Raw genomic sequence first — 24931 nt, 5'->3', positions numbered from 1 at the left:
AACAGTTGTGGCATATCTTGAGGAGAGTTTTCCTTCCCCACGGGGCCAAACTTGGGCTACGTGGCCATGGTTCAAAGGAAATATTTTAGCTCTTGGTGCATACAAGGACACATATATACTACAGGTAATTCATATAGCCAGAAAGTTGCACAGAATATTAGAGAGCCACAAAACCACTCATTTGAGATTGAAATGGGAAGGATCTACACATCAGAACAGTTACAGCTTTATTTTTTTTCATTTATGAGACCTATATTAAGCCTGCCCTGTTCCATTCATGCATCTTCTTCTATTGCTAGTTAATGAGATGTTTCCTGCAGCAAGGAGGTACTGATTTGTCTACAAATGAGACGACTCAGGGTACATTTTTTGTGTTTCTAAGGCCTTTTTGTCCCTTAATGTTTAATGACATGACATTATACTCCTAGCAGAGGACAGAAAATAGCAACACATGGCATGAATGAAATATAACTGACTGAATAAATTAACCATCAGCAGCAGGTAGCTCGGAGAAAGAAGATCATGCTTAAATATATCACCATGGCATTTGATGCTTGTAGCTTATTATCAGTATTATTTATATTAAAGTAGCTCCTACAAGCCCCCAAGAAAATAACTGCACAGCAAGAGACAGCCTCACCCTGAAGGGCTCTGTAGAGGCTCACACGTCTGCTCCTACATGAGCTAATGGAGCTAAGCAGCAGCGGCTTAAGGCTTGAGATCTACTAGTTCCCAAATTCAGTCCTTGCAGATGATCTGGCTTATGGGTATTATTATACATGATCTAACCACTCAAGGGGGCTATAAAGTCACACCTGTGTTTGTGTGATTAACGCATTCCATCTGCCCTGAGAAGCTCATGTTGAGAATACACAATCCACAACCCCTGCATGGGCAACCTCACATAATGACTCCCTTGGTCCTCAGGGATTGAACTCTGAATCTAAAAGCACGCATGTCTGCTGTGGGGCCCTAAAGGACCAGCTCCATTAATTCACATGCAATAGCATAAACCTCTATAAGTGGCCTGGCCACTAGAGTACAGCAGACATGGACACTGGGTTAATGTGGATTACCACTGCATTTTCTGAAGACCTCTAGCGCCATAGTAACAAGTAAGCCTGACACAATGCGTCATCTGACACCCTCAGTCACTGTGTCATCACAGCTCTTATGCCTCTTACATTGTTAATTAGTCTTGTGGAGGCCCGAAATGGTAACTCTTTGAATCTTAAAAAGTAGTGATACAAAGCATGCTGCAGCTTTTATCTAACCATCATCCAAAGTACAGATAGCAAAGGATCACATTAACATCATACCGAAGGCTGCTTTAGTACATTTTAAAAAGGGTTCTGAAGAAAACAAGAGCCACTTCAAAAATGTTTAACATATGGTGTTGTTTGGAATCGTGATAGCTAAATTCAAACTACATCCAGCATTTCAAATCAATCCCTTCTTTGAAAACACATTTCTAATGCAACTTTTTCAGCCGCGTTAAAATTAGATGTCTGGCACAACCTTAAGTATGGTGTTGCTACTCCACTGTATTATCTGAAGGAAGTACATCACATACAATCTACATGCACAGACAGATTTGATATGTATATGTAAATTATGCTTAAGATTTTTGCATGTTCTCTTAATTGACACGTATTGCTAATTATTGTTTATAACTCCTGGTGAATGTCTGGAGTTTACTTTTTCTTTTTTATTTGAGTTGCCTTAACATATTGATCACTTATTGACAGTTGAAACTATTTCCAATAAACTTGAGATTATCACTCCAATTTCAATGTCTTGTTGGTTTCTTAGCCAAGACTATATTGATTCTTCCATTAAAGGTTGTGAAATGCTTTGAAATGTATTGTTGAAGAGCACTGTATCAGAGCTCGGTGTTATTATTATTTATTCAGGGCCAGATTGTGATTCTCTTTTCCACACTGAGCAGCATATTACTCCAGAAGTAGATCCTTTCACTCTGCTGGGACTATTAATAGTAGAAGGTACTAATCAGCATGAGTAAGGAGATCACAGTCCGATTATTAATGATTATTCAAGAAATGAAAGCAAGGATACAGTGCACACAGGGTTGTGCTTACTCCTGGTGAGTAGCACCTTACCACACTAGGAGTCCCTTTCGGAGCATGGCACTACTCATTGTGAGCAAAAGTGGCAAAACCCGTCCCATAAAAAGTATAACAACAATAGACATTTTTTCCAAATGTAGCTGCTAACACTTACTCTCCATTGTGATTCAAGTTGTCGTATTGCAGGAAGAGGGAGGCATAAACGGTCTCAGTCAGCAGAGAATAGATTGCGATCATAATGAGAAGCACTGCCAACTTCAGGACGGAGTTGAGACGAAGAAACACGGCACAGGTCACCATTGCCAAAACACCGGTAAAGACAAAATACTGAACAGAGAGCACGAGTGGTCAGTTTCAACTTTATGAAGGCCTGAATTTTCAAAGTGTCCACCAATTGTGCTCAGAACTTTAGAAAATCCAGCTCTGTATCCTATTTGGGGCACCAAAAATGGAAGCATCCCTGCACGGTGGACACTTACGATAATTTAGGCCTAAACATTTATGGGGTATATATGTGCAGTTAGTCATTGGTGCAGACTAACTACAGTTAGTTTGTATGGAGATGGTCAGAGGAGGATTCCCTTTGTGCAGGAGAACTCTCCACTTGCAGAAATCTGGCAGAGATGGCTCTACCACTTCCTGTGCTAGCTACCCCATCCTGGGAAGGGCATTTCTTGGGCACAGTGGAGAGAGGAGAGGGCATTATACCTAATTGCCCACTTGCAAATGGTCTCTCGGGGCATAAATTAGGTTTGCCCCTGGCAGTCCTTTCTTACACTAGGTTCAGGATCATGGAGCCCCTGCCTTGCAACATGCCCCCTCCATGCTGTCCAAGTGGAGAATCAAACCTGAAGGGGTGCTTTGATATTGCAAATCCAGCAAAATTTCACTGCCCTCTTACAATGTGATGCCCAGAACCTCATCCACTTCTCATTTTCTAATACTTTCAACATCTCATTTTTCTTCATGACTACGTTTTTGTCAAACACCATCCTTGCACTTGATGTTGTACATAGAGGAAAACATGGACCTGGCCTCAAATGGCTTACATTTGAAATGGCAACGTTAACACCTATAATCCGAACATCTTAGTGCCAATAAACATCCATAATATTTCATTAGTAATATTTTGCAATGGTGCAGAATTGATTATTTTTATGGAATTTCTCTTATGCCACCTCTTTGCCCTCTCTTCTCCAGTAAGGTGCTGCCACCTGGAAATTCATTGCATAACGATGGCAACATTATGACACTGCCATGTGCCTCTTTTAGAGCAACATACTTGTTTTATCTACAACCACCCAGTTCAGTTCTGCTGATGTGTTTGCTCCCAATGGAAGGAAGAGTCCATCTGCTTCAAAGGCACAGACTGGAACGAAAGCTGTGGCAGCAGAGTCACTGCAGTTCTTCTTTGGTGTGTAAGATTTATTAGCACACTCCATTGACTTCCTCTGACTTACATTTGGTTTTGTATTTTATTGAACCAAGGAATAATCTTTGGGTGCATTATTTAAAAGTCTATAATGCAAACAACAATGAAACATTGACAAAAGTCAACTCAAACAGGGGTTTGAACCAACAACAAGTGTCTCATTCTCCCTGTCTAAGGCCCCGGCTTAGCCAATCACTCAGGCATCTTCTTTATTCTCATTGCCTTGAATGGGACATAAGGATGTGCATAAGCGCTTGGCTCAACAGGGATATGAGTAAGCAAACAGGCCTCTAAGGTGTGCTGATTGCAAAACCAACTCTTCTTTGGCCTTCACCATAGTATAGGACTTCAAAATGTTATTTTGTCATAGCCACCCTAGTCTCCTAACACTGCATATGTCTGCCAAAGTTCACCTGCCTATGGAAGCAGCAAAGAGTCCTGTGGCACCTTATAGACTAACAGACATATTGGAGCATAAGCTTTCGTGGGTGAATACCCACTTCATCGGATGCATGCAGTGGAAATTTCCAGAGGCAGGTATAAATATGCAAGCAAGAATCAGGCTAGGAATAATGAGGTTAGTTCAATTAGGGAGGATGAGGTCCTCATCTAGCAGTTGAGGTGTGAACACCAAGGGAAGAGAAACTGCTTTTGTAGTTGGCGAGCCAGTCACAGTCTTTGTTTAATCCTGAGCTGATGGTGTCAAATTTGCTAATGAACTGAAGTTCAGCAGTTTCTCTTTGAAGTCTGGTCCTGAAGTTTTTTTGCTGCAGGATGGCTACCTTTAAATCTGCTAGTGTGTGTCCAGGGAGGTTGAGGTGTTCTCCTACAGGTTTTTGTATATTGCCATTCCTAATGTCTGATTTGTGTCCATTTATCCTTTTAGGTAGGGACTGTCCAGTTTGGCCGATGTACATAGCAGAGGGGCATTGCTGGCACATGATGGCGTATATTACATTGGTGGACGTGCAGGTGAATAAACCGGCGATGGTGTGGCTGAACTGGTTAGGTCCTGTGATGGTGTCGCTGGTGTAGATATGTGGGCAGAGTTGGCAACGAGGTTTGTTGCATGGATTGGTTCCTGAGTTAGAGTTACTATGGTGCGGTGTGTAGTTGCTGGTGAGAATATGCTACAGGTTGGTGGGTTGTCTGTGGGCGAGGACTGGCCTGCCTTCCAAGGCCTTGTGAAAGTGAGGGATCGTTGTCCAGGATGGGTTCTAGATCACTGATGATGTGAATCATCTATGAATGGCTCGCCAACTACAAAAGCAGTTTCTCCTCCCTTGGTGTTCACACCTCAGCTGCTAGAAGAGGACCTCATCCTCCCTGATTGAACTAACCTCATTATCCCTAGTCTGATTCTTGCTTGCATATTTATACCTGCCTCCGGAAATTTCCACTACATGCATCTGATGAAGTGGGTATTCACCCACAAAACCTTATGCTCCAATACGTCTGTTAGTCTATAAGGTGCCACCGGACTCTTTGCCGCTTTTACAGATCCAGACTAACACGGCTACCCTTCTGATACCTGCCTATGGAAGTGATCTGTGAGAACAGTGCAAAGGGAGGGGCACTCAGGAACCACTGTATCAATAATAGAGAGCAAAAACTGGTTGTAATGTCCTACAAGATCGTCAAGTTGGTTCTCTCTGTAACCTTCCATTGTGTTTTCTACCAGCATGTTGATAAACACGAAGATCTCAACGAGTTTAAATATAAACTCAGAAATACCTCAGGATAGGAGCAGATATCCGTAAAAGATTCAGAGGAATTGAAAGTCTGATTCTTAAAGGGTATTGGTTTATCAAAATCACACCATAGCTGTGGATTAAAAAAAACAAGAAGTTAGGGATGTATTTAAACTGAAGTTATTCACTATACTGGTCCCTGATGACCAAACCCCCAGTAGAATTAGGTGGACATAGAGCAGGGAACTCTTTGGTTTCCAGGTTGTCACATCACAAAACACACCACCACTACAACTGGCTCCCTTGCCAGCAGTCTTAGCAGAAAATCCAAAGGCTGAATGCTTAGGAAGATGTCTAGGAAGTCTGTGTGCAACTGTCTATTGGCATATAAAGACCAAACTTATTTCACAAGATTAGATTAATTAGATTAAGAGTAGATTAATTAAAAATACCCACTTTACATGGATAGATATATATTTTTGTACACATAAAAGTTATGCACCCCTTTGACAACATACACATTGCACTAAAAATGACAGTATGGTCCCAGCAGATATGGGCCAAATTCCCATAGCTTCACTGGAAGTTTGGCTTGTGCATTCAAAAAACAGAATTTGATCCTAAGATTCCGGGAGTGACTATTGTGATGATAGGAAATTAGAGGGTTGTACTGGAAATAGATTTATCTGATACAAACTCAACAGATGCTTTAAATAGAGTATTTAATTAAAATATATAAACCAGCTAAAATCTAAACCAAATGGCAGTTTGAGATGCAATATATCATAATATAAAAACAGAAAAATTCTGTAATGATTTCATATCTTAAAAATGAAGTTAGGAGTCACTTGTCACACATGTTAATCCAGTCTGGATGTTTATTAGCAGGCTAATACTTCCAGGCCAAATCTCCTCTCACTCTTGGAAACAGAGTAGATAGTTTGTTTAATGAGGTCCGATTTCCTATAATTAAATTCTAATGAAGTCTCAACTTGCAACTCTCCTATTTGTTCTTCTAATAATGGTGGTCTCAGCAATGCAGTACCATCCTCTAGGATATTTGTGCACTCCTCAGTGACTATTAGTAGTTTATGTCTTATATAAGTTCATTTGGCATTCATCAGAGAATATCTCTGTTTGCACTATAGAGTTCATGATAACCACTTTGGCTATCTAGTTAAAAGATCAGCAGGCTTAGAGGTTGTATGTGAATATTCCACCAGGGATGAGTGAACCAATTTGGAGAAACATAAAACCCATTTGACCTTCTGATGAAAGCTTGAACCAAAACCCAAATCTTTTTTGTTAGAAAGAATTTAATTATTTTTTTTTAATTCGATGATTCTTGCCCTTTTTATCTGGTGCTGTGAACTTAGCAGATGCATGTGGCTGCAAAGATGGAATGATCTACGAAGCTGTCATAAATATAAAGGGAAGGGTAAACCCCTTTAAAATCCCTCCTGGCCAGAGGAAAAATCCTCTCACCTGTAAAGGGTTAAGAAGCTAAAGGTAACCTCGCTGGCACCTGACCAAAATGACCAATGAGGAGACAAGATACTTTCAAAAGCTGGGAGGAGGGAGAGAAACAAAGGGTCTGTGTCTGTTGGTATGCTGCTTTGCCAGGGATAGAACAGGAATGGAGTCTTAGAACTTTTAAAAAGAAAAGGGGTACTTGTGGCACCTTAGAGACTAACCAATTTATTAGAGCATAAGCTTTCGTGAGCTACAGCGCATCCGATGAAGTGAGCTGTAGCTCACGAAAGCTTATGCTCTAATAAATTGGTTAGTCTCTAAGGTGCTACAAGTACCCCTTTTCTTTTTGCGAATACAGACTAACACGGCTGTTACTCTGAAACCTTAGAACTTTTAGTAAGTAATCTAGCTAGGTATGTGTTAGATTATGATTTCTTTAAATGGCTGAGAAAAGAATTGTGCTGAATAGAATAACTATTTCTGTCTGTGTGTCTTTTTTGTAACTTAAGGCTTTGCCTAGAGGGATTCTCTATGTTTTGAATCTAATTACCCTGTAAGGTATCTACCATCCTGATTTTACAGGGGTGATTCCTTTACTCCTATTTACTTCTATTTCTATTAAAAGTCTTCTTGTAAGAAAACTGAATGCTTTTTCATTGTTCTCAGATCCAAGGGTTTGGGTCTGTGGTCACCTATGCAAATTGGTGAGGATTTTTACCAAACCTTTCCCAGGAAGTGGGGTGCAAGGGTTGGGAGGATTTTGGGGGGAAAGACGTGTCCAAACTACGTTTCCCAGTAAACCCAGTTAGAGTTTGGTGGTGGCAGTGGTTATTCCAAGGACAAAGGATAAAATTAATTTGTACCTTGTGGAAGTTTTAACCTAAGCTGGTAAAAGTAAGCTTAGGAGGTTTTCATGCAGGTCCCCACATCTGTACCCTAGAGTTCAGAGTGGCGGAGGAACCTTGACTGAGGCGCGATTCAATAGTATGTACGAGGATCAACCAGACAGAACTCACGGGCATGCTGGAGTACCCCTGTGGAATTTTGTATATGTTTTCTCAGGCCAAATATGAAGTAACAGCAATACAATAGTTAGAAATGTTTACCACAACTATACTAACTACTGGTACAATGTTCCAGAATAGCGCCGTGCTAGTCTGTATCCGCAAAAAGAACAGGAGGACTTGTGGCACCTGAGAGACTAACCAATTTATTTGAGCATAAGCTTTCGTGAGCTACCGCTCACTTCATCAGATGCATTCACAACTATAATCTATTTGCCCATTTTAGAAGCACCATTCTTGTGGTAATAATCTAAATACCACGCATGAAATCTTGCCCCTACTGAAGACAATGGGGACTTCATCTACAATGGTAAGAATCAGTGGTCACATTCTTCTTTCTGCTCCTGTCCTCCCTACCACTGGCTACGTGATATCACCAAGAAATTGGAAGGAAGCCATAGCACACTGATAACCATCTGTCAATCACAGTGGAATGACAACAGCAGAACACAGTACTATCAAACCACAATGGTGACATCGGTAAGGGTTTGTCTCTATGAAAAGTTAGTGTGTAGCAAGCTGGGGTGTGAATTTACCTCACTGCAGCCTGCCACGCATTCACTGTCCAAGTGGAATCAGATGCTGCACACTAAAAGTTTCATAGTGTGCTTTGATCTACCCTGCTATGAAACAGTAGATTAAAGTGCACTAGGGAACTTTTAGTGCATGGCAGCAGGGCCTGCATGGACAGTTCGCATGCTGCAGGCTAGTGCAAGGTACATTTACATCCCAGGTTGTTATGCACTAACTTCATGTACACCAGCCCTAAATTAAACTCTTGGTTATTCATAGTCAGAGGTTTGACTTCAGCACACAAGACTTTGTCATTTAACCTCGTTGTGGCGACATTTCCCCATCTATCAAAATGGGGGAAAATAATAACGTGCCTATCATATGGTGGCTTAGTTAATTATGTTTTTGGAAAGGGCTTTCAGGTCTTCATCTGGTAAGAGTTATAAAGATACAAATAGTAAAATCAAGCAGGTAAAGCACTTCAAGATCCTTGGTCAAAAGGTAATTTAGAAGGGGAAAGAATGAAGAACATATTAGAATTCACACAGTGAGATTTCAGCTCACCCTAGGGTGCCCAGATAGCAAGTGTGAAAAAATGGGACAGGGGTGGGGGGTAATAGGTGCCTATATAAGAAAAAGTCCCCCAAAATGGGACTGTCCCTTTAAAAATGGAACATCTGGTCTCCCTAGCTCACCCTGAGCACAGACTTCGATACTGGTTGGACTGGCAGAACCTGCTTATCTGACCCATTTATCTGAAGGTTGCTGGTGCCTCTGAAGACCTTCAGATAGTCTGTGCATTCTTGAATTTTTCAGTTACACAGGGCCCTTTTCTATAGAGCTCGTCACCACACAATCGAAGCACTAACACTTCGTATCTAAGCACAAATGCTTCACAAACATTGCTTTGCTTACTTTACAGATGAGTACACTGACAGAGAGATAAGCTAAGTGACTCGTCAAAGGTCACACATTGAATGGATAGCCAAGTTAGGAACTGAAACGAGGACTCCTGACTTCTTGTCTCTGACTCTAACCACTGGATTACCCCATATTTAATCCATTCTTCCACTGGTGTTTTCTTATGTTATCAGTCAATAGCATTGCTTAGAAATCTAATTCACAACAGAGTTGCAACAGATGAGAATCCTGTACCTTTTACTTGTGATCATTATTTCGAATACTAGTTCTTAAGAAACCACATCATCACAGCAGTAGACCATAAACGGTTTGCAAAGCACTGGACATGTTGAGCAGAAAGCAGCAGATGGGATTTGAAAATAGATAATCCTCATAAGGGAGAAATAATTATGCACTGGAGAAAACCATATTTTAAACAACCAATTGAATTTTCTGAAGTGCTTTAGCTTTGCCTTTTATATTTAAACCATGGGTGGCTCATTACCACATTAGTTAGCAAGAAGAGTAACAGGAAGAATGATAGGATTTTATAATTCATAAAAAAGTTCTCTGGTATACATGTACCACCCTCCCTTAGTCCGTCTGATACTTACAATATTTATGATGGCTCCCAGAAAGTTAATCAAAATGGATGCAAAAATGATCACATTCCTAGCCAAATAGGTCTCATTAATCCAGCAGCAAGTTTTCCGTAGCACTAGGGGTAAACATTTATAATCCTCTGCAGTGGTGATCAGCACAAGAGTGGAGTGCAGCATAATCAGAATGGAAAACTGAATGACCATTGGCATCATCCTGCAGGACAAAAAAGAAAACCCAGCAAAATATTAAAACAATACCACTTAGTATAAAAAAAAAATCCTAGTAAATTGCTAGTTAGTATTAGGAAATAAATACTAGTTAGATCACAGCACATTTCCCCTTCCTTTTCCATCAGTTTTTTCTCTTAAAATCAGTTGTTCTAATGACTGGCACAATTAGCCCCAAGACACATCATATATGCTGTGGACATCCCAGTGAATACAAAGAATTGTTTATATTCCATATGGCTGACCATAACTTCACTTATTTTATTATCCTCTAGCTTGCTAAGCAACTGCTGTCAAGGCAACATTCCACCGAAATTACTACCAATATCTCTCTGTGCACTGGGTGTTCGAGTGGTAGAAATATCCTTCTTTTCAAGCCTCAGTGCTTCTCTTTCAAGATGCCATCCAAGAAGTCTATTACCCTTCCTACTCAGGTGGAGTCCATCCCAGTTCTCTGTCCATGAATGCCTCCCAGTGGTCAAACATCCCAAAAACCTCCTTATAGCACCACTGCTTGAGCCATCTGTTGATCATCATAATCTTGGCTCACCTTCACTCTCCTCCTCTAGGGACAAATAGAATCCCTCTGAAGATCACCTGTGTCTCCATTTCTTTAAGTGTCTTCCCCAGTCTGGCGTAGTCTTCCTTGATGTGTTCCAGTGAGAATTGAACAGTTTCATTTGCTCTCACACGAAGGACAGTCAGTTGATTCCTTCCCACTCCCATTAGAATCCTCTTCAGCCATAGGTCCATATCCTGTGTCTTAGCTCCTGGCAGAAGCACCCCATCTGTTCATCAGATCAGCTTTGGTAACAGACCTGTCTGTTCTTAATAAGGAGTCCCCAGTCATGTAGAAACTGCCTCTTCCTGTTGTTGATGTGATTCTCCGGCCTTCCCCCTTCTGTTCTTTTCTGGCTGCAAGTCTTCTTGTCTTTTGTTCTCACTTTCAATCTTCTGTGCATCATCCGCTAGCCTCCTGGGGCTCCAAACTCTGCATTATCTGCATGATCTCTTTCCTTCTTCTTGTAGGACTAGCTGCTCTTCTCTTCTTTCTTGCCTTCCCACCTTCCTTTACTGCCTGCTGTGCCCCTTCATTTTCCAACTCAGCCAACCTGTTCCTCCGGTTCCTCTGTTTCTCTTTTACTAGCTAGTCTTTTCATCTGCCTTGTTCTCATAGTCACATGCTTACATGGGCCACTTTCTTCATCCAGAAGTTGTCAGGGTCTTAATCTGCAGCAGAGCCAGTCTCCTAGCAATCCAATGAGCACAGCTGGCCCTGATGGAAGCTGTCTCCATTGACTGTCCTGACTGGTTGCAGGAGTCAGCAGGCTGATATTTAAGTTCAATGGCAGCAGTAGACCAGTGGCTGCTCAATGCATTCCTCGCCTGCAACTGTGCTTGGTCCTGTACTTGCCTTCAGTATCTCTAGTCTTGCTTCCGCTCCTGCTCCAGCCTGTCCCAGCTCCTGCCGGAGCTCTGACTCAGACCCTCAATTCCACCTTCTTACTGCAAGTCCAGTTAACCCTTTGGCTTTGGATTTGGTATCTGACACCCAGCTAAAACTTCTGCTACACTTTCCAACTCTGATTCCAGTTAACTCTTCAGATTAGGCTTTTGTCTCTGACTCCCAGCTATGACACTTGGCTGCATCCTCCCCATCTGGATTCCAACTGGTAGGGTCTTGCTCCAACCACTGGGCAAAATGGCCCATGACTCAGTTGCTGACAGACGTCTACCCTCATAATACTCTTGTCCATCTTGCATCTGCGAGTCTTGAGTTTCCTCCTCAGCCTCCTTTCTCCTTCCCTCCATCATTCACTTAAATCCCCTTCTAAATTCAACCAGAATTTCTAGCTGCACCTCCAAACCTCGGGTCTTCTCTTCCATGAGATCTATCAGGCAGCACATCATAGAAATGAAACACCTTTCAGGTATCTGCTCCAGAATATTCATCCCGCAGCTTCCACATCCGGTCATCTTCATTGTCTCTTCCATTCATTGGGTCTTTGTATCTCTCATAACCTTCCCTACTTAACTCCTGTCAAAAAGAAGGAAAAAAGCCACCCACACCACACCCACGCTCCCCCAAATTTCCCTGTTTTCAGCTCAGTTTGCTGGCTCCTGTGCTGCTGGCTGGCCAGTTAGCTGCCTTTATAGGCCTGATGCCTAAGGAAGCCCCGCCCCTTAATCAAGGTTCAGCTGTAATCTAAGGCTCGGCTTCCTACCAGACTTTGCAAACTGAAAAACAAATGGAAAACAAGCCAGCAAGCAAACAAACAAACACACACACTCTCAAGAACTTGCTGCTCCTGAGAAACAGGGACTGGCTTGCTGAGACCTCCAAGCTAAAGCTGTGCAGCTGGCCTAAACCACAAGCACAGCCCCAGGAAGCAGGCGGAGAGAACTCCTGTCCAAAGGAGGGAGTTATTATTCACCTAAACCACAACTCCAGCTCCAGAAAGAGAACGGGGGTGGGGGACTCCTGCTTTCAGGAGGGAAACCATAAGGATGATCTGGAGTTTCGCCCAGTGGAATAGCTGAGAGGACCAGGGAGAAGCCATACAGGAAATCCTCTGGAGAAGAGGACCATAGGTTGTGAACCAGAGGAATGGCCAGTAGGAGGAGCATGGTAGGAAGCAGGGCAGGGAATCTGTAAAGGGTTGGGAGAAATTGGCACCAACCACCTTATACAGAGTTCCTGGCTTGGAATCCAGAGGGTGGATGGGCCTGGGTCCCCCTACTAACCCAACAGGAAGGTTCATGAAGGCCTTGAGCAAACAGGTACATTCAAAGAGGCCAGGGACTATACTCCCCCATCTAGGGCAACTGATCTCCTGAGATATTGTACTCTTCAGCACCCTGCAAGGGGAAAGGACTACCAATGACCCAGCCAGAGGGCTGAGGTCATGATGAAGGACCAATAAGGGGGTGAGATAGCCAGGGGTCCAGCAGAGAGGGAAACTGAGGCAGGCTTGCTCTGTCATCCAGTTTTGCCACAAGAGGGTGCCAAAGAGATTGCCAATGGTTCTGTACACACCAGATATGAGAATGGAACAAAGAGTTTCCTTCTTTGTCATGAGTGCATACAGCATATCTGAGAGTGTTAGTAAAGCTACTGAGTAAAGTCTTGCTCATTATCATTTCAATAATGCTTCCCTTCACTTGTTTCCAATAATTCACCAGAGGTCCAGCTCAGCAATACATTTCAGTAGTTACTTAACCTTAAGCATGCGTGCGATCCTATTCCCTATTCAACATACCACTTAAGCATGTGCCTAAATCCCGCTGAAGTCAAAAACATGAAGTGCTTTGCTGAACATGATGGGATTACTCACATGCTTAAAATTCAGTGTGGGCTGAAATGCTGTGCTAGAAATACAACGCCTAGATCAGTTTCCTCACCTAAATGTTTTCCTCTCTCTTGCTCTAACAGACCTATTTCGTATTGCAGGGTTGTACATGATTATTTAGCAAAGAGTATTATTATTTGTATGCTTTGTAAAGAAGGAGGTTTTGTTTTCAAAACAAAATATATGGACTTTACCAACAAGAAAAAGTGGTAGGTAAATGTTTGTCATCATTAACTTGGAGAGTGATCTTTCAACTCCTGAGAGCAGAAACTTGCCCTGTAGCACAGAACTGAGGAAGAGAAACCAGAGGGAAAGCAAAAGAGCTGCAGTGAAGATGGATATGTCACATATGGCACTGGGTGGGGTTGTGAGTATTAGCGGAAAGGAATCCATACAACTAGAGAGCACATTGTATTTTGTTACTGTGACAGAAGTGATAAAGGAGCAAAAAACTCCAATGAAAAGTAGGTTCCATAAGCAAGCTCCATCAATCCTATTGCATACGAGCAACCACAAGAAAGTCAAGCACTCTAGACATGGTAGATTAATGTACTGGAAGAAGAAGGACTTTAAAAAACACGAACAGATTTTGCAATACCATTGGCAGCAATGCAGTACATCAGAAGCGCCAACAAGCTAAATGTCAGAGCTGGGAAACACCCCGTTACATTCACAGGTGCCCTGAGCCTCAGTGTGTAGAATCATAGAATCATAGAATATCAGGGTTGGAAGGGACCTCAGGAGGTCATCTAGTCCAACCCCCTGCTCAAAGCAGGGATGATCACCAATTAAATCATCCCAGCCAGGGCTTTGTCAAACCTGACCTTAAAAACTTCTAAGGAAGGAGATTCCACCACCTCCCTAGGTAACGCATTCCAGTGCTTCACCACCCTCCTAGTGAAAAAGTTTTTCCTAATATCCAACCTAAATCTCCCCCACTGCAACTTGAGACCATTACTCCTTGTTCTGTCATCTGCTACCACTGAGAACAGTCAAGAGCCATCCTCTTTGGAACCCCCTTTCAGGTAGTTGAAAGCAGCTATCAAATCCCCCCTCATTCTTCTTTTCTGAAGACTAAACATCCCCGGTTCCCTCAGCTTCTCCTCATAAGTCATGTGTTCCAGTCCCCTAATAATTTTTGTTGCCCTCTGCTGGACTCTTTCCAATTTTTTCACAAGCTTCTTGTAGTGTGGGGCCCAAAACTGGACACACTACTCCAGATGAGGCCTCACCAGTGTCGAATAGAGGGGAACAATCACGTTGGCAATGCCCCTACTTATACATCCCAAAATGCCATTGGCCTTCTTGGCAACAAGGGCACACTCTTGACTCATATCCAGCTTCTCGTCCACTGTAACCCCTAGGTCCTTTTCTGCAGAACTGCTGCCTAGCCATTTGGTCGATAGTCTGTAGCAGTGCATGGGATTCTTCCATCCCAAGTGCAGGACTCTGCACTTGTCCTTGTTGAACCTCATCAGATTTCTTTTGGCCCAATCCTCCAATTTGCCTAGGTCCCTCTGTATCCTATCCCTACCCTCCAGCGTATCTACCTCTCCTCCCAGTTTAGTGTCATCTGCAAACTTGCTGAGGGTGTAATCCACACCATCCTCCAGATCATTTATGAAGATATTGAACAAAACCGGCCCGAGGACTGACCCTTGGGGCACTCCACTTGATACCAGCTGCCAACTAGACATGGAGCCATTGATCACTACCCGTTGAGCCCGACAATCTAGCCAGCTTTCTATCCACCTTATAGTCCATTCATCCAGCCCATACTTCTTTAACTTGCTGGCAAGAATATTGTGGGAGACAGTGTCAAAAGCTTTGCTAAAGTCAAGGAACAACACGTCCACGGTTTTCCCTTCATCCACAGAACCAGTTATCTCATCTTAGAAGGCAATTAGATTAGTCAGACATGACTTGCCGTTGGTGAATCCATGCTGACTCTTCCTGATCACTTTCCTCTCCTCTAAGTGCTTCAGAATTGATTCCTTGAGGACCTGCTCCATGATTTTTCCAGGGACTGAGGTGAGGCTGACTGGCCTGTAGTTCCCAGGATCCTCCTTCTTCCCTTTTTTAAAGATAGGCACTACATTAGCCTTTTTCCAGTCATCTGGGACTTCCCCCGATCGCCATGAGTTTTCAAAGATAATGGTCAATGGCTCTGTAATCACATCCGCCAACTCCTTTAGCACTCTCGGATGCAACGCATCCAGACCCATGGACTTGTGCACGCCCAGCTTTTCTAAATAGTCCCGAACTACTTCTTTCTCCACAGAGGGCTGGTCACCTCCTCCCCATGCTGTGCTGCCCAGTGCAGCAGTCTGGGAGATGACCTTGTTCGTGAAGACAGAGGCAAAAAAAGCATTGAGTACATTAGCTTTTTCCACATCCTCTGTCACTAGGTTGTCTCCCTCAGTAAGGGGCCCACACTTTCCTTGACTTTCTTCTTGTTGCTAACATACCTGAAGAAACCCTTCTTGTTACTCTTAAGATCTTTTGCTAGCTGCAACTCCACCAGTGATTTGGCCTTCCCGATTTCACTCCTGCATGCCCGAGCAATATTTTTATACTCATCCCCTGGTCATTTGTCCAATCTTCCACTTCTTGTAAGCTTCTTTTTTGTATTTAAGATCAGTAAGGATTTCACTGTTAAGCCAAGCTGGTCACTTGCTGTATTTACTATTCTTTCTACACATCAGGATGGTTTGTCCCTGTAACCTCAATAAGGATTCTTTAAAATACAGCCAGCTCTCCTGGACTCCTTTCCCCCTCATGTTATTCTCCCAGGGGACCTTGCCCATCAGTTCCCTGAGGGAGTCAAAGTCTGCTTTTCTGAAGTCCAGGGTCCGTATTCTGCTGCTTTCCTTTCTTCCTTGTGTCAGGATCCTGAACTGGACCATCTCATAGGTCACTGCCTCCCAGGTTCCCCTCCACTTTTGCTTCCCGTACTAATTCTTCCTGGTTTGTGAGCAGCAGATCAAGAAGAGCTCTGCCCCTAGTTGGTTCCTCCAGCACTTGCACCAGGAAATTGTCCCCTACACTTTCCAAAAACTTCCTGGATTGTCTGTGCACCGCTGTAGTGCTCTCCCAGCAGATATCAGGGTGATTGAAGTCTCCCATGAGAATCGGGGCGTGCGATCTAGTAACTTCTGCGAGTTAGAAAGTTTTCTTCTGCGGAAGAAAGCCTCGTCCACCTCATCGTCCTGGTCCGGTGGTCTATAGTAGACTGCCACCATGACTAGAATAGCTCATGTACCCAGTATTCGCCTTGCTTTATGATACTCAGAGTAGATTATTTCTAAAGAACGGAAGATAAGAAACTGGAGATTATAAATTGGTAAAAATGGGCTGGGGGACAGGGACATTTTGCAAACCAGTGGTGGCTGGGTTTGTGATTTCTATAAAATCAAAAATAAGGGGTGTTTTTGATCCATTAGAATTCTAAATGTTGTGGGAGTTTACGCAAATTACTATACACACATTTATAATGTGCCCATCACCATAATATAAAGGCATGCCTAAGATCATATGTTTTTAAAATTTTTCATTGATAAATGAAAAAAAGCACTTGTCGTAGGCTACAGGCACTTTTAATACTTATTCAAAGCACAAATCAGTTAGTTTAAGTCCTTAGCGCTTGTCAGGTTGCTATAGTTTCAAAGTTATCCCACAGGTGGTCAAGTTCCTTTGTGTGACAAGCAGCTGTCTGAGAATTGAGTGCTTTGTGCATCCCGTTCTGTAGTAGCAGCATCATTCACCTCATAGGAGACTCAGCCGTGTGACTTTGGGGAAGTTAAGAGCCTAGGGTTTTTGTATTGTAGAGCAGTAGATGCTCAACACGGCTGTGGCATGTAGATAGACAAATGGGTGCACAATGCTTAGAAAAATGCTGCATTCAATGGCAGGAGAAGCTGGACAAAAATGAAAGTCTGACACGTTTGGTTATGTTACATGAAGTTCCATCGTGCAATACAGATGGCCTAGTTATTCAAACTACTGATCACCCTCAACTCCTGTTGACTTCAGCGGGAGTTAAGAGAACTCAGTGCTATGTGAAGCCCAGATAAATCAGAGTGGGAAAAGAGCTACTAGGTCATTTACTCTACCATTCTTGACAGTACAAGACTGTTCCTGACAGGATAATTATACATCACATCACACCATTGATAAAGTATAATTACACAACTTACTTAAGACATACTTATGTGCTGTGATGGAACACAGAAACAAAAGCACTTTTTAACCAGTCACCAACCCACCAATAATTATTTACTAATAAGAAATTGTACCCATTCAGAATGACCATTTTTTAGATTATCTGTAGAAACATGAGGCCATATGATGCTGATTTTTTAAAGTCAAACTCCCCATTCATTTCAATGGTACGTGCCACTTAAAACTGATAGAATGATTCAAGACATAGCAGGCCTTGTGGATTTCAATTCTCTCCCTAACAAGATGAGAAGACAGGAGTGGTGTTAGGTCCTGAAGACAGCATGATACAAAAGTATGTTACAAGAAAAAAACCCCATGCATTAATATTTCCAATCTTTTCTTAGGAACTTTAGAATCAAGTTGCTTGATTTATGTTACATAAATGAAGGAAATTATAGAAATATTATTGTCCTGGGTAGGGCCAGTGTTTTCCGTGAAACTGTTGCTATTACCATGTTTTTTTCTGAAATGACACTTCATTTCTAGAATTACACTTAATTTCCAGAATCGCTGGTCAGAGGGTGGGCAGGGCACGCAGGGTCATGCCCTCCGACTGCTGATTTCTTCCCGGAGAAACCTGACTCATCCTGAGGGCACAGGGCAGACGCTGGCTATTGAGACTTGCTGATACCTTCTCCTCTTCTCATAGAGGCCTGGGCTCAGCAAAACTGCTGAGGAGTTTCCCCTGGGTGGGCAGGGGACTTGGCAGCCAGGCGCCGGGCTCCCTTGTCATGCTGCAGAGTGGATGGCACTCGTACCTGCTCTTGAGAGCATTCACAGCGCTTCTACCCCGCTCACCTCCCCTGCACACCTGGGTCTACCCCTCAGCACTTAGGATTTTTGTGCGGTAAAGAATTATATATTGCTCATGTTTGTTGATATTTGTATTAATGTATTTTTGTAGTAATATACTACATTTCCAAAATTTCCGAAATATACAGCTTTGAAAATCTGAAATTATTCTGTTTTCATTGCCGGAAAACACTGGCCCTAATCCTGTGCTTTCCCCGTAATGCCTTTTAGAATTGTAATGAGGTCTCTTTGTATTTACCTTGTAGAAGGAAGTAAACTTTGGATTGCCGTGATAAATACAAGGACAATGAATGCACACACCAAGTTTGATTTGAACACTTCATCCCTCATTTGAGAATACTGGAAAAAAAATAAAGAAGAATGAATTAACCTTCGACTCATGCATCAGTTTTGTAAAGAGTGACATTCTTTGACGTTTCTGGGAAATTTAAAAGAGGATCTGGTACATTAATCAGCATATTGTGGTGTTGTTTTTAAAAAAGAAAGAAAATCATCATGAAAGAAAATCATCATGTCATGAATGAGCCAATAAACCACTCTCACAATGGGAGCAAACCCCAACCCTTTTGCTTTATAATACAAAGTGCTTTTACATGGTTGCCTTTTTGTCTGAATTCCATGCATTAAAAAGCAAAAGATGGGGTGAGGATACAGGTACCACGGGGATGAATATGATGCAAAATACCTAGGTACATAGTACTGACAGGGAAGTCCAAGCAGTAAATTCAGATCTAGATCTCTAATATCCCATAGTTCAGCAGTGTTTGGATACAAGGTTTTAATTGGGGACTCTATTAAAAAGAAATGGAAGAAATGCACCGAAGTCAACAGGGGCTGCATCACATACATAAAGTTACACGTGTGCGTAAGTGTTTTCAGGATAAAGGTCATTACATTTTCCTTTTAAAATACTCAACTTTCAGCTGGAGTCCCTCCCCTCCGCTCCTGAGCTCTATTGCCCTTGCTTATTCTGATTTCTCCAAAACATGGCAAGAGACCACTCTGTGATGGGAAGGGATCACGGAGTGTAATGTCAAGGTCAGTCTATAGCTTTATATCTAGGGCCCTACCAAATTCACGTCCATTTTGGTCAATTTCACGGTCATGGGGTTTTAAAAATAGTTGATTTCAGCTATTTAAATCTGAAATTTCACAGTGTTGTAAGTGTAGGGGTCCTGACCCAAAAAGGAGCTATGGAGGGTTGCGGTACTGCTACCCTCACTTCTGCACTGCGGCTGGCGGCGACGCTGTCTTCAGAGCTGGGCAGCTGGGGAGCGGCGGCTGCTGGCTGGGAGCCCAGCTCTGAAGGCAGAGCCGCCGCCAGCAGCAGCGCAGAAGGAAGAACGGCCTGGTGTGGTATTGCCACCCTTCCTTCTGCGCTGCTGCCTGCAGAGCTGGGCCCTCAGTCAGCAGCCGCCACTCTTCGGCCGCCCAGCTCTGAAGGCAGCGCAGAAGTAAAGGTGGCAACACCGTGACCCCCTAAAATAACCTTGCGACCCCCCTGCAACTCCCTTTTGGGTCAAGGCCCCCAGTTTGGGAAACGCTGGTTTCCCCCAAGAAATCTGTATAGTGTAGGGTAAAAGCACACAAAAGACCAGATTTCACAGTCCATGATGCGTTTTTCATGATCGTGAATTTGGTAGGGCTCTATTCATATCTAAATGATCTTTAAATCTGTAATTTCCTCTTCACATAGCTCCCCCCCTTCCACAAACCCATACATATCCTACTCTCAGGAGAATAAATTGTGCATGAGATTTGTGAATGGCGCTGGGTGATAATATGGATAACCGTTAATGCTCCCTTTGTAATGTATGAGTCACTTGGGGTAGCATTATGCCTTTTCCCAGGAGCCTAACAGAATATGGCCTGAACTCTGTATTACATTTATCCTGTTCTCCTTTCAAGTCGTGACAGTCAATATTCCAACTAACACACAGGTAATATAGAAACTTATGAACATGAGCATTCAAGTGGGGATATTATTCTGCCAACAGCCCAACTTTTATACTGAAGGCTCCTTGAGTTGCAAAGATGCCACCAAATGCTTTCCTCTGTTTTGGCTTTTTTTTTTTTTTTTTTTTTGAAATTCAAACTACATATTGCCAAGCATTTTGCTTCCAGTCCTGCAAACCACAGATTTTGGAAATCCTAGCAGACATCGCAGATTACCGCGTGACCCTTGCCATGCAAGTCCCTTCAGAAACGAGTTTTGGGCTCAGTCAATAAAAGTGAATCAGTTAAACCAGGAGGCAGATGGACTAGGTCCTTAAGTGGTGGAAATCAGCATATCACCGCTGACTTCAGTGGAGCAATGTCAATTTACAGCCGATGAGGAGCTGGCCTGTGTACCTAAATTTCAAAAAACCTGGCATAGCTCTATTTATGCCTTATCTGTGCTACAAAAATTCCTTTAAGGAATAAAAGTAAAAAGGTGCCTATCTGTAAAACTTTCTCTCTCCTCCTTTATTGCAATGGAATCATGCCTCTCTGCTTCATCTAATCTCTCTAGGTGATGGTGAAGCCGAGTTATATATTCAGCACTGTAAATGAAATCAAAGGTAATATAAAATGTATATGGATCTCCCTTTCAGATTTTGTGAGAAACAAACAAACTCCCCCCCCCCGATGCTGACAGGTCCAGAGAAGCAGAACTAAAATGTGGGCATGAGCAGGGCAAGTGGCAAGAGAGAGGGAGCTGCATCACTAAGGTCCCTGGGTAACAGCATGTTGCAAAGCTCAACCCTCTGTCTTCTCGGCTACTTTTGAAGGAGGTGACTGATGGGCTTTAAAACTGTGTCCAATCCTTGCATCCTTGGGCTTCATTTCCTGTTTGAGCATCTGCTGAAATCTAAAACTCTATCTCATCTAGCTTTTGGAAGGGAGAAGGTGCTTCTTAGCTTCTCCCTCTTCCAAAGTGTCCTGTTTGCTATAAGGAAGAAGGATGTCCATTTACCTCTCTGCCTGCTTCTGTCTTTTGGATACCCTTCTCTCATGAATAACTCCTTTGTCTACTCATTGCTGCGGCAGTGTGAAATTGACATGATTCTTGATGGTTTCACTACTGTGCACAAGGTTACTAGTTTCACTCTGCTGCTGTGTGCAGAGACAGTAGATCTGTTTACCTGCGTTTGCAAGAAGACACCACTTCATCCATTCATGTTTTCTTTTTTCTTTTTTTAAAGAAGGCTTAAACTTTGCAGAAATTGATTGCTAGTGCCTCACCACACTCATTAGGGGATGCTTCCTACTCGCTTTTCGAGATGGATGTCAATTTTTGAAGCCATGGGTGTGAGTTTAGTTAGAGTTGTCTCCAAATACTACCTGAGTCACTGAGCTATCAGCAACAATGACATAATGATAGTACAAAAGAGAACTGGCATATTAAATTCAGCTGCTCTTCGTAAACACAAAACTTGTCTCCTATCAAATATAAAGCCCCATTTTCTTTCTAGTAACATGTGAAATACCCAGTTCCACACTCCTGATTCAGGTAAAACTATCACTGAAGAAAGAAAGGGTTTTGCCTGCCTAAACTGTACAGGACTGGGCCTATGCACTGCACAAAATAACCAAGGAAAGTTAATTTTAAGTTTTTACAATTTATTATGAAATGAAAATGATTGGTTAGGGAAATTATAGAGAATTAATTTACTGCAGTACAAATACAGCATTTCCTGCTGTATTTAAATTGATTTTGAAAGGATAAAGGCGTATGTGGCATAATTGTGCCTTGAGAAGGACTTGTTGTTAATATTTCTGAGTGCTTTGAAATCATTAGGGGCTGGACTGAGCCTCGAGGCTCACCCCTGCTCCAGGAGGAATGCCAGGAAGTCACTCTGACTCAGAGAGGCACAATGCTTCCCTGGGCTCCCATCCGGCACTGTGCGTAGCATAGCAGGCCCCAAACAGCTTTGCTCATTCCCCACCCCTCTCTGACCACTTGCTCGCAGCATCCAATCCCTTTCCTTCCGCATGCGTAGAGTGGTGGTCTGGGCAGGGACTGTGCAGTCACAGATGGCAGTGGGCACTCCGCCGTTCACGGCTGCAGAGAACCAGGGCATGAACTGGCCTTAATTAATATTAGTGATGAGGAGGTTTATCATCATTAGCCTGTAGAGGCCACAATGCAGTATCAGGCGCCACTGTGCTGGGCACTGTACAAGCATGTAATGGAAGGACAGTCCCTGCCCTTAAGAGCTCACAGCCTTCGGAGATGTTTTTGTAATTAGAACAGCCCAGATTACACATTTTCCATGGGAACACTAAGATTGAAATGTCACCCTGGGGACAACTTCCCCATAGCAACTTCCTCCTACATTCCTTTCCCAATGCAATGTAGTTCTCTGTAGGAATAACCCTTGTGAGGAGAGGAATAACTCTGAGGCTAGGAATTCCTTTAGGGATAGCTACATTTTTAGGAATGAGACTTTCCTGAGCACAACCTTTGCCCTGCTGAAAATTTCTCTGCCACACTCCCCTGATATATCTGCATGGGATTCATGGTATTGGGAAATTTCTAACAGACAAACAAGAAGTGCAGAGAACCCCCTCCATGATAAACGCCTATTTAGAGGGGAATCATCCTAAGTGATAGCTGAGAACCTTTGTGAGCCATTAGAAGGCTGTCAGCATCTTCCACAGTCTGATACTAAAACTTCAAGGATTCTTTAGCTGTGTCTCTTTTGATTTTGCCCATTTGCCACTATCCTGTTTGTGAAAATAGCTTCAAGTGAAACTGGGAGTGAATTATAATGAAAGTCCAGTGAGATATCAAGCGCTAATACGTGACATATGAATTAGCAATGACTGGTCCATTTGGTGATATAATTTTAAAAACACACTATTTGGGATCTTGCATGAATCCCTCCTAACACAATGAATCCTGGTGGAGTTCACTGTGCATTTTATCTTTCCTTTCATGGTGGTATCCTATTTTCTGATATAACTATGCTTGCCGTGTCTGTGGAATCTACATTCATGCAACAGTAGAGGAGAACAACAGAGGAATGGGGAATCTGCCACTGGAAGTAATCATAAAGACCTAAACTGTTATAAATAGATAGGAATTGTGCTACGTCACAACAAATTGTGCCATTTACACAAAGCAGGTGGATTCCTGAAATTGATACTTTGCTTTTATATCCTTTTTAACAAATCAAAGCTCCAAATTAACCCTGCTGTAATTCCACTGACTGCAGTGATTTTATAATGGATGAAATCCCAGTTCCTGAGCAGAGATGCAATGTAAGTTCAATGCTCCCTTTAAGTCCCACTCAAACTACCGAAAATTAGCCTTCAATGGGACATAAGTGGTGCACAGTCCTATTGCCTATACAGTCGGAGTGCATTTTTTATATTTACTTGCTTGTCAATTGATCTGAGATATAAGCCATTGACTCTCTGTCCAGAATGACCATGGCTAGCAAGTATGATGCTTTATTATTGCCAGTGGGGTTAATGCTAGCGAATCTATTGTACATATTTAATATATGCATTCTCTAGGGAGAAATGCATGGACAACGAAAGAGAAGGGTTTATTCGGGAGAAGTCGGTGCTGTGTAAAAGCACCAGGCTGAATGTACGGACACAAGGTTTCAAAAAAAAGAAATTGGAAACATTTTGGAAATATTTTTATTTCTGAGCCGCTGCTGTCTTGTGGCAGCCACCGCACTAAACTGAAGGCGACAGGGAGCAAACTAAATCAATCAGGCATGGGGGAACTGCAGAGTGAGAGGGGAAGGCCAATAAACGTGTGCCAGTTCATTTACTCAGAAGCACTGCGGAGAGCAACTAGAGGAGCTGATGTAGAAGGTCGTGGCAGACAGCAGAGAAGTGTTAAGAACTGGGGAAAAAGTCTGATTCTGGAGTGAAAGGCAAGGACTGGGGACAATGAGAGCTTAGCGAGAAAATGTTTTGAAATAGTCTGGTCGGACTCAAATTTTAACCTGATAAAACAAGAGGAAAACAATTAGTGTTGAATGATAGTATAGAGACAATCTAGAAAATAATTAGGGGCTGCCTTTCTAGAAATTGTAGCTATTCTCTGCAGATATTACCTTGTATAACATCACTAAGTGGTGCTAACCCTACAATCATTGCACAGGCAAAACTGGGAGGAACAAACATTTCCTGCATGTCAATATACGGTAGTTCCACTATATTAGTAATCAAATGTACATGATGATTTGCCTTTCATTAACCTACTGGCCCCATGAATACTTACTAGATGTATTATTTTGAGTAGCACAATTGGTGTGCATGGCACTTTGCACACATGTACGACGAAGCAGTCCCAGGCCCTCAAGAACTCACTGTCTAGCTTGTGATGGCATGGTTAGACTGCATCTTAGCAAGATGAATAGCTATGAGAACTTGGTTTTCCTCTAATTATTAGCTCTGAACAAACCAGATCAGATAAAATAATCTATCTGAATCTACTTCTACCCAGTACTTGAAAAAAGCAGATTCAGAAAGTTGAAACTATTCCAGTTCACTTTTAAAAGACGTTCTTCATTTTTTCATATTCTGTGCCTGCTGGTTCTGCATGGACTAGA

General features: G+C 42.6%; 1 protein-coding gene across 2 annotated transcripts in view; it reads right to left on the bottom strand.

Moving 5' to 3' along the window:
• The window catches only part of ADCY8 (adenylate cyclase 8), a 185384-nt gene that overhangs the window by 34694 nt on the left and 125759 nt on the right, over positions 1-24931 (bottom strand). For both annotated transcript variants that reach the window (XM_073330121.2, XM_073330122.2), the window contains 4 exons: positions 18613-18713; positions 9775-9976; positions 5254-5343; positions 2242-2414 (listed from right to left, as the gene is read on the bottom strand). In XM_073330121.2, the coding sequence (XP_073186222.1) occupies positions 2242-2414; positions 5254-5343; positions 9775-9976; positions 18613-18713 (566 nt within the window). The remainder of the gene's footprint in view (positions 1-2241; positions 2415-5253; positions 5344-9774; positions 9977-18612; positions 18714-24931) is intronic.

Source organism: Lepidochelys kempii, chromosome 2, assembly GCF_965140285.1.
Source record: "Lepidochelys kempii isolate rLepKem1 chromosome 2, rLepKem1.hap1, whole genome shotgun sequence".
Lineage (NCBI taxonomy): Eukaryota > Metazoa > Chordata > Testudines > Cheloniidae > Lepidochelys > Lepidochelys kempii.
The sequence above is the reverse complement of the archived record's forward strand: the minus strand, read 5'-3'. Positions and strand labels throughout refer to the sequence as shown.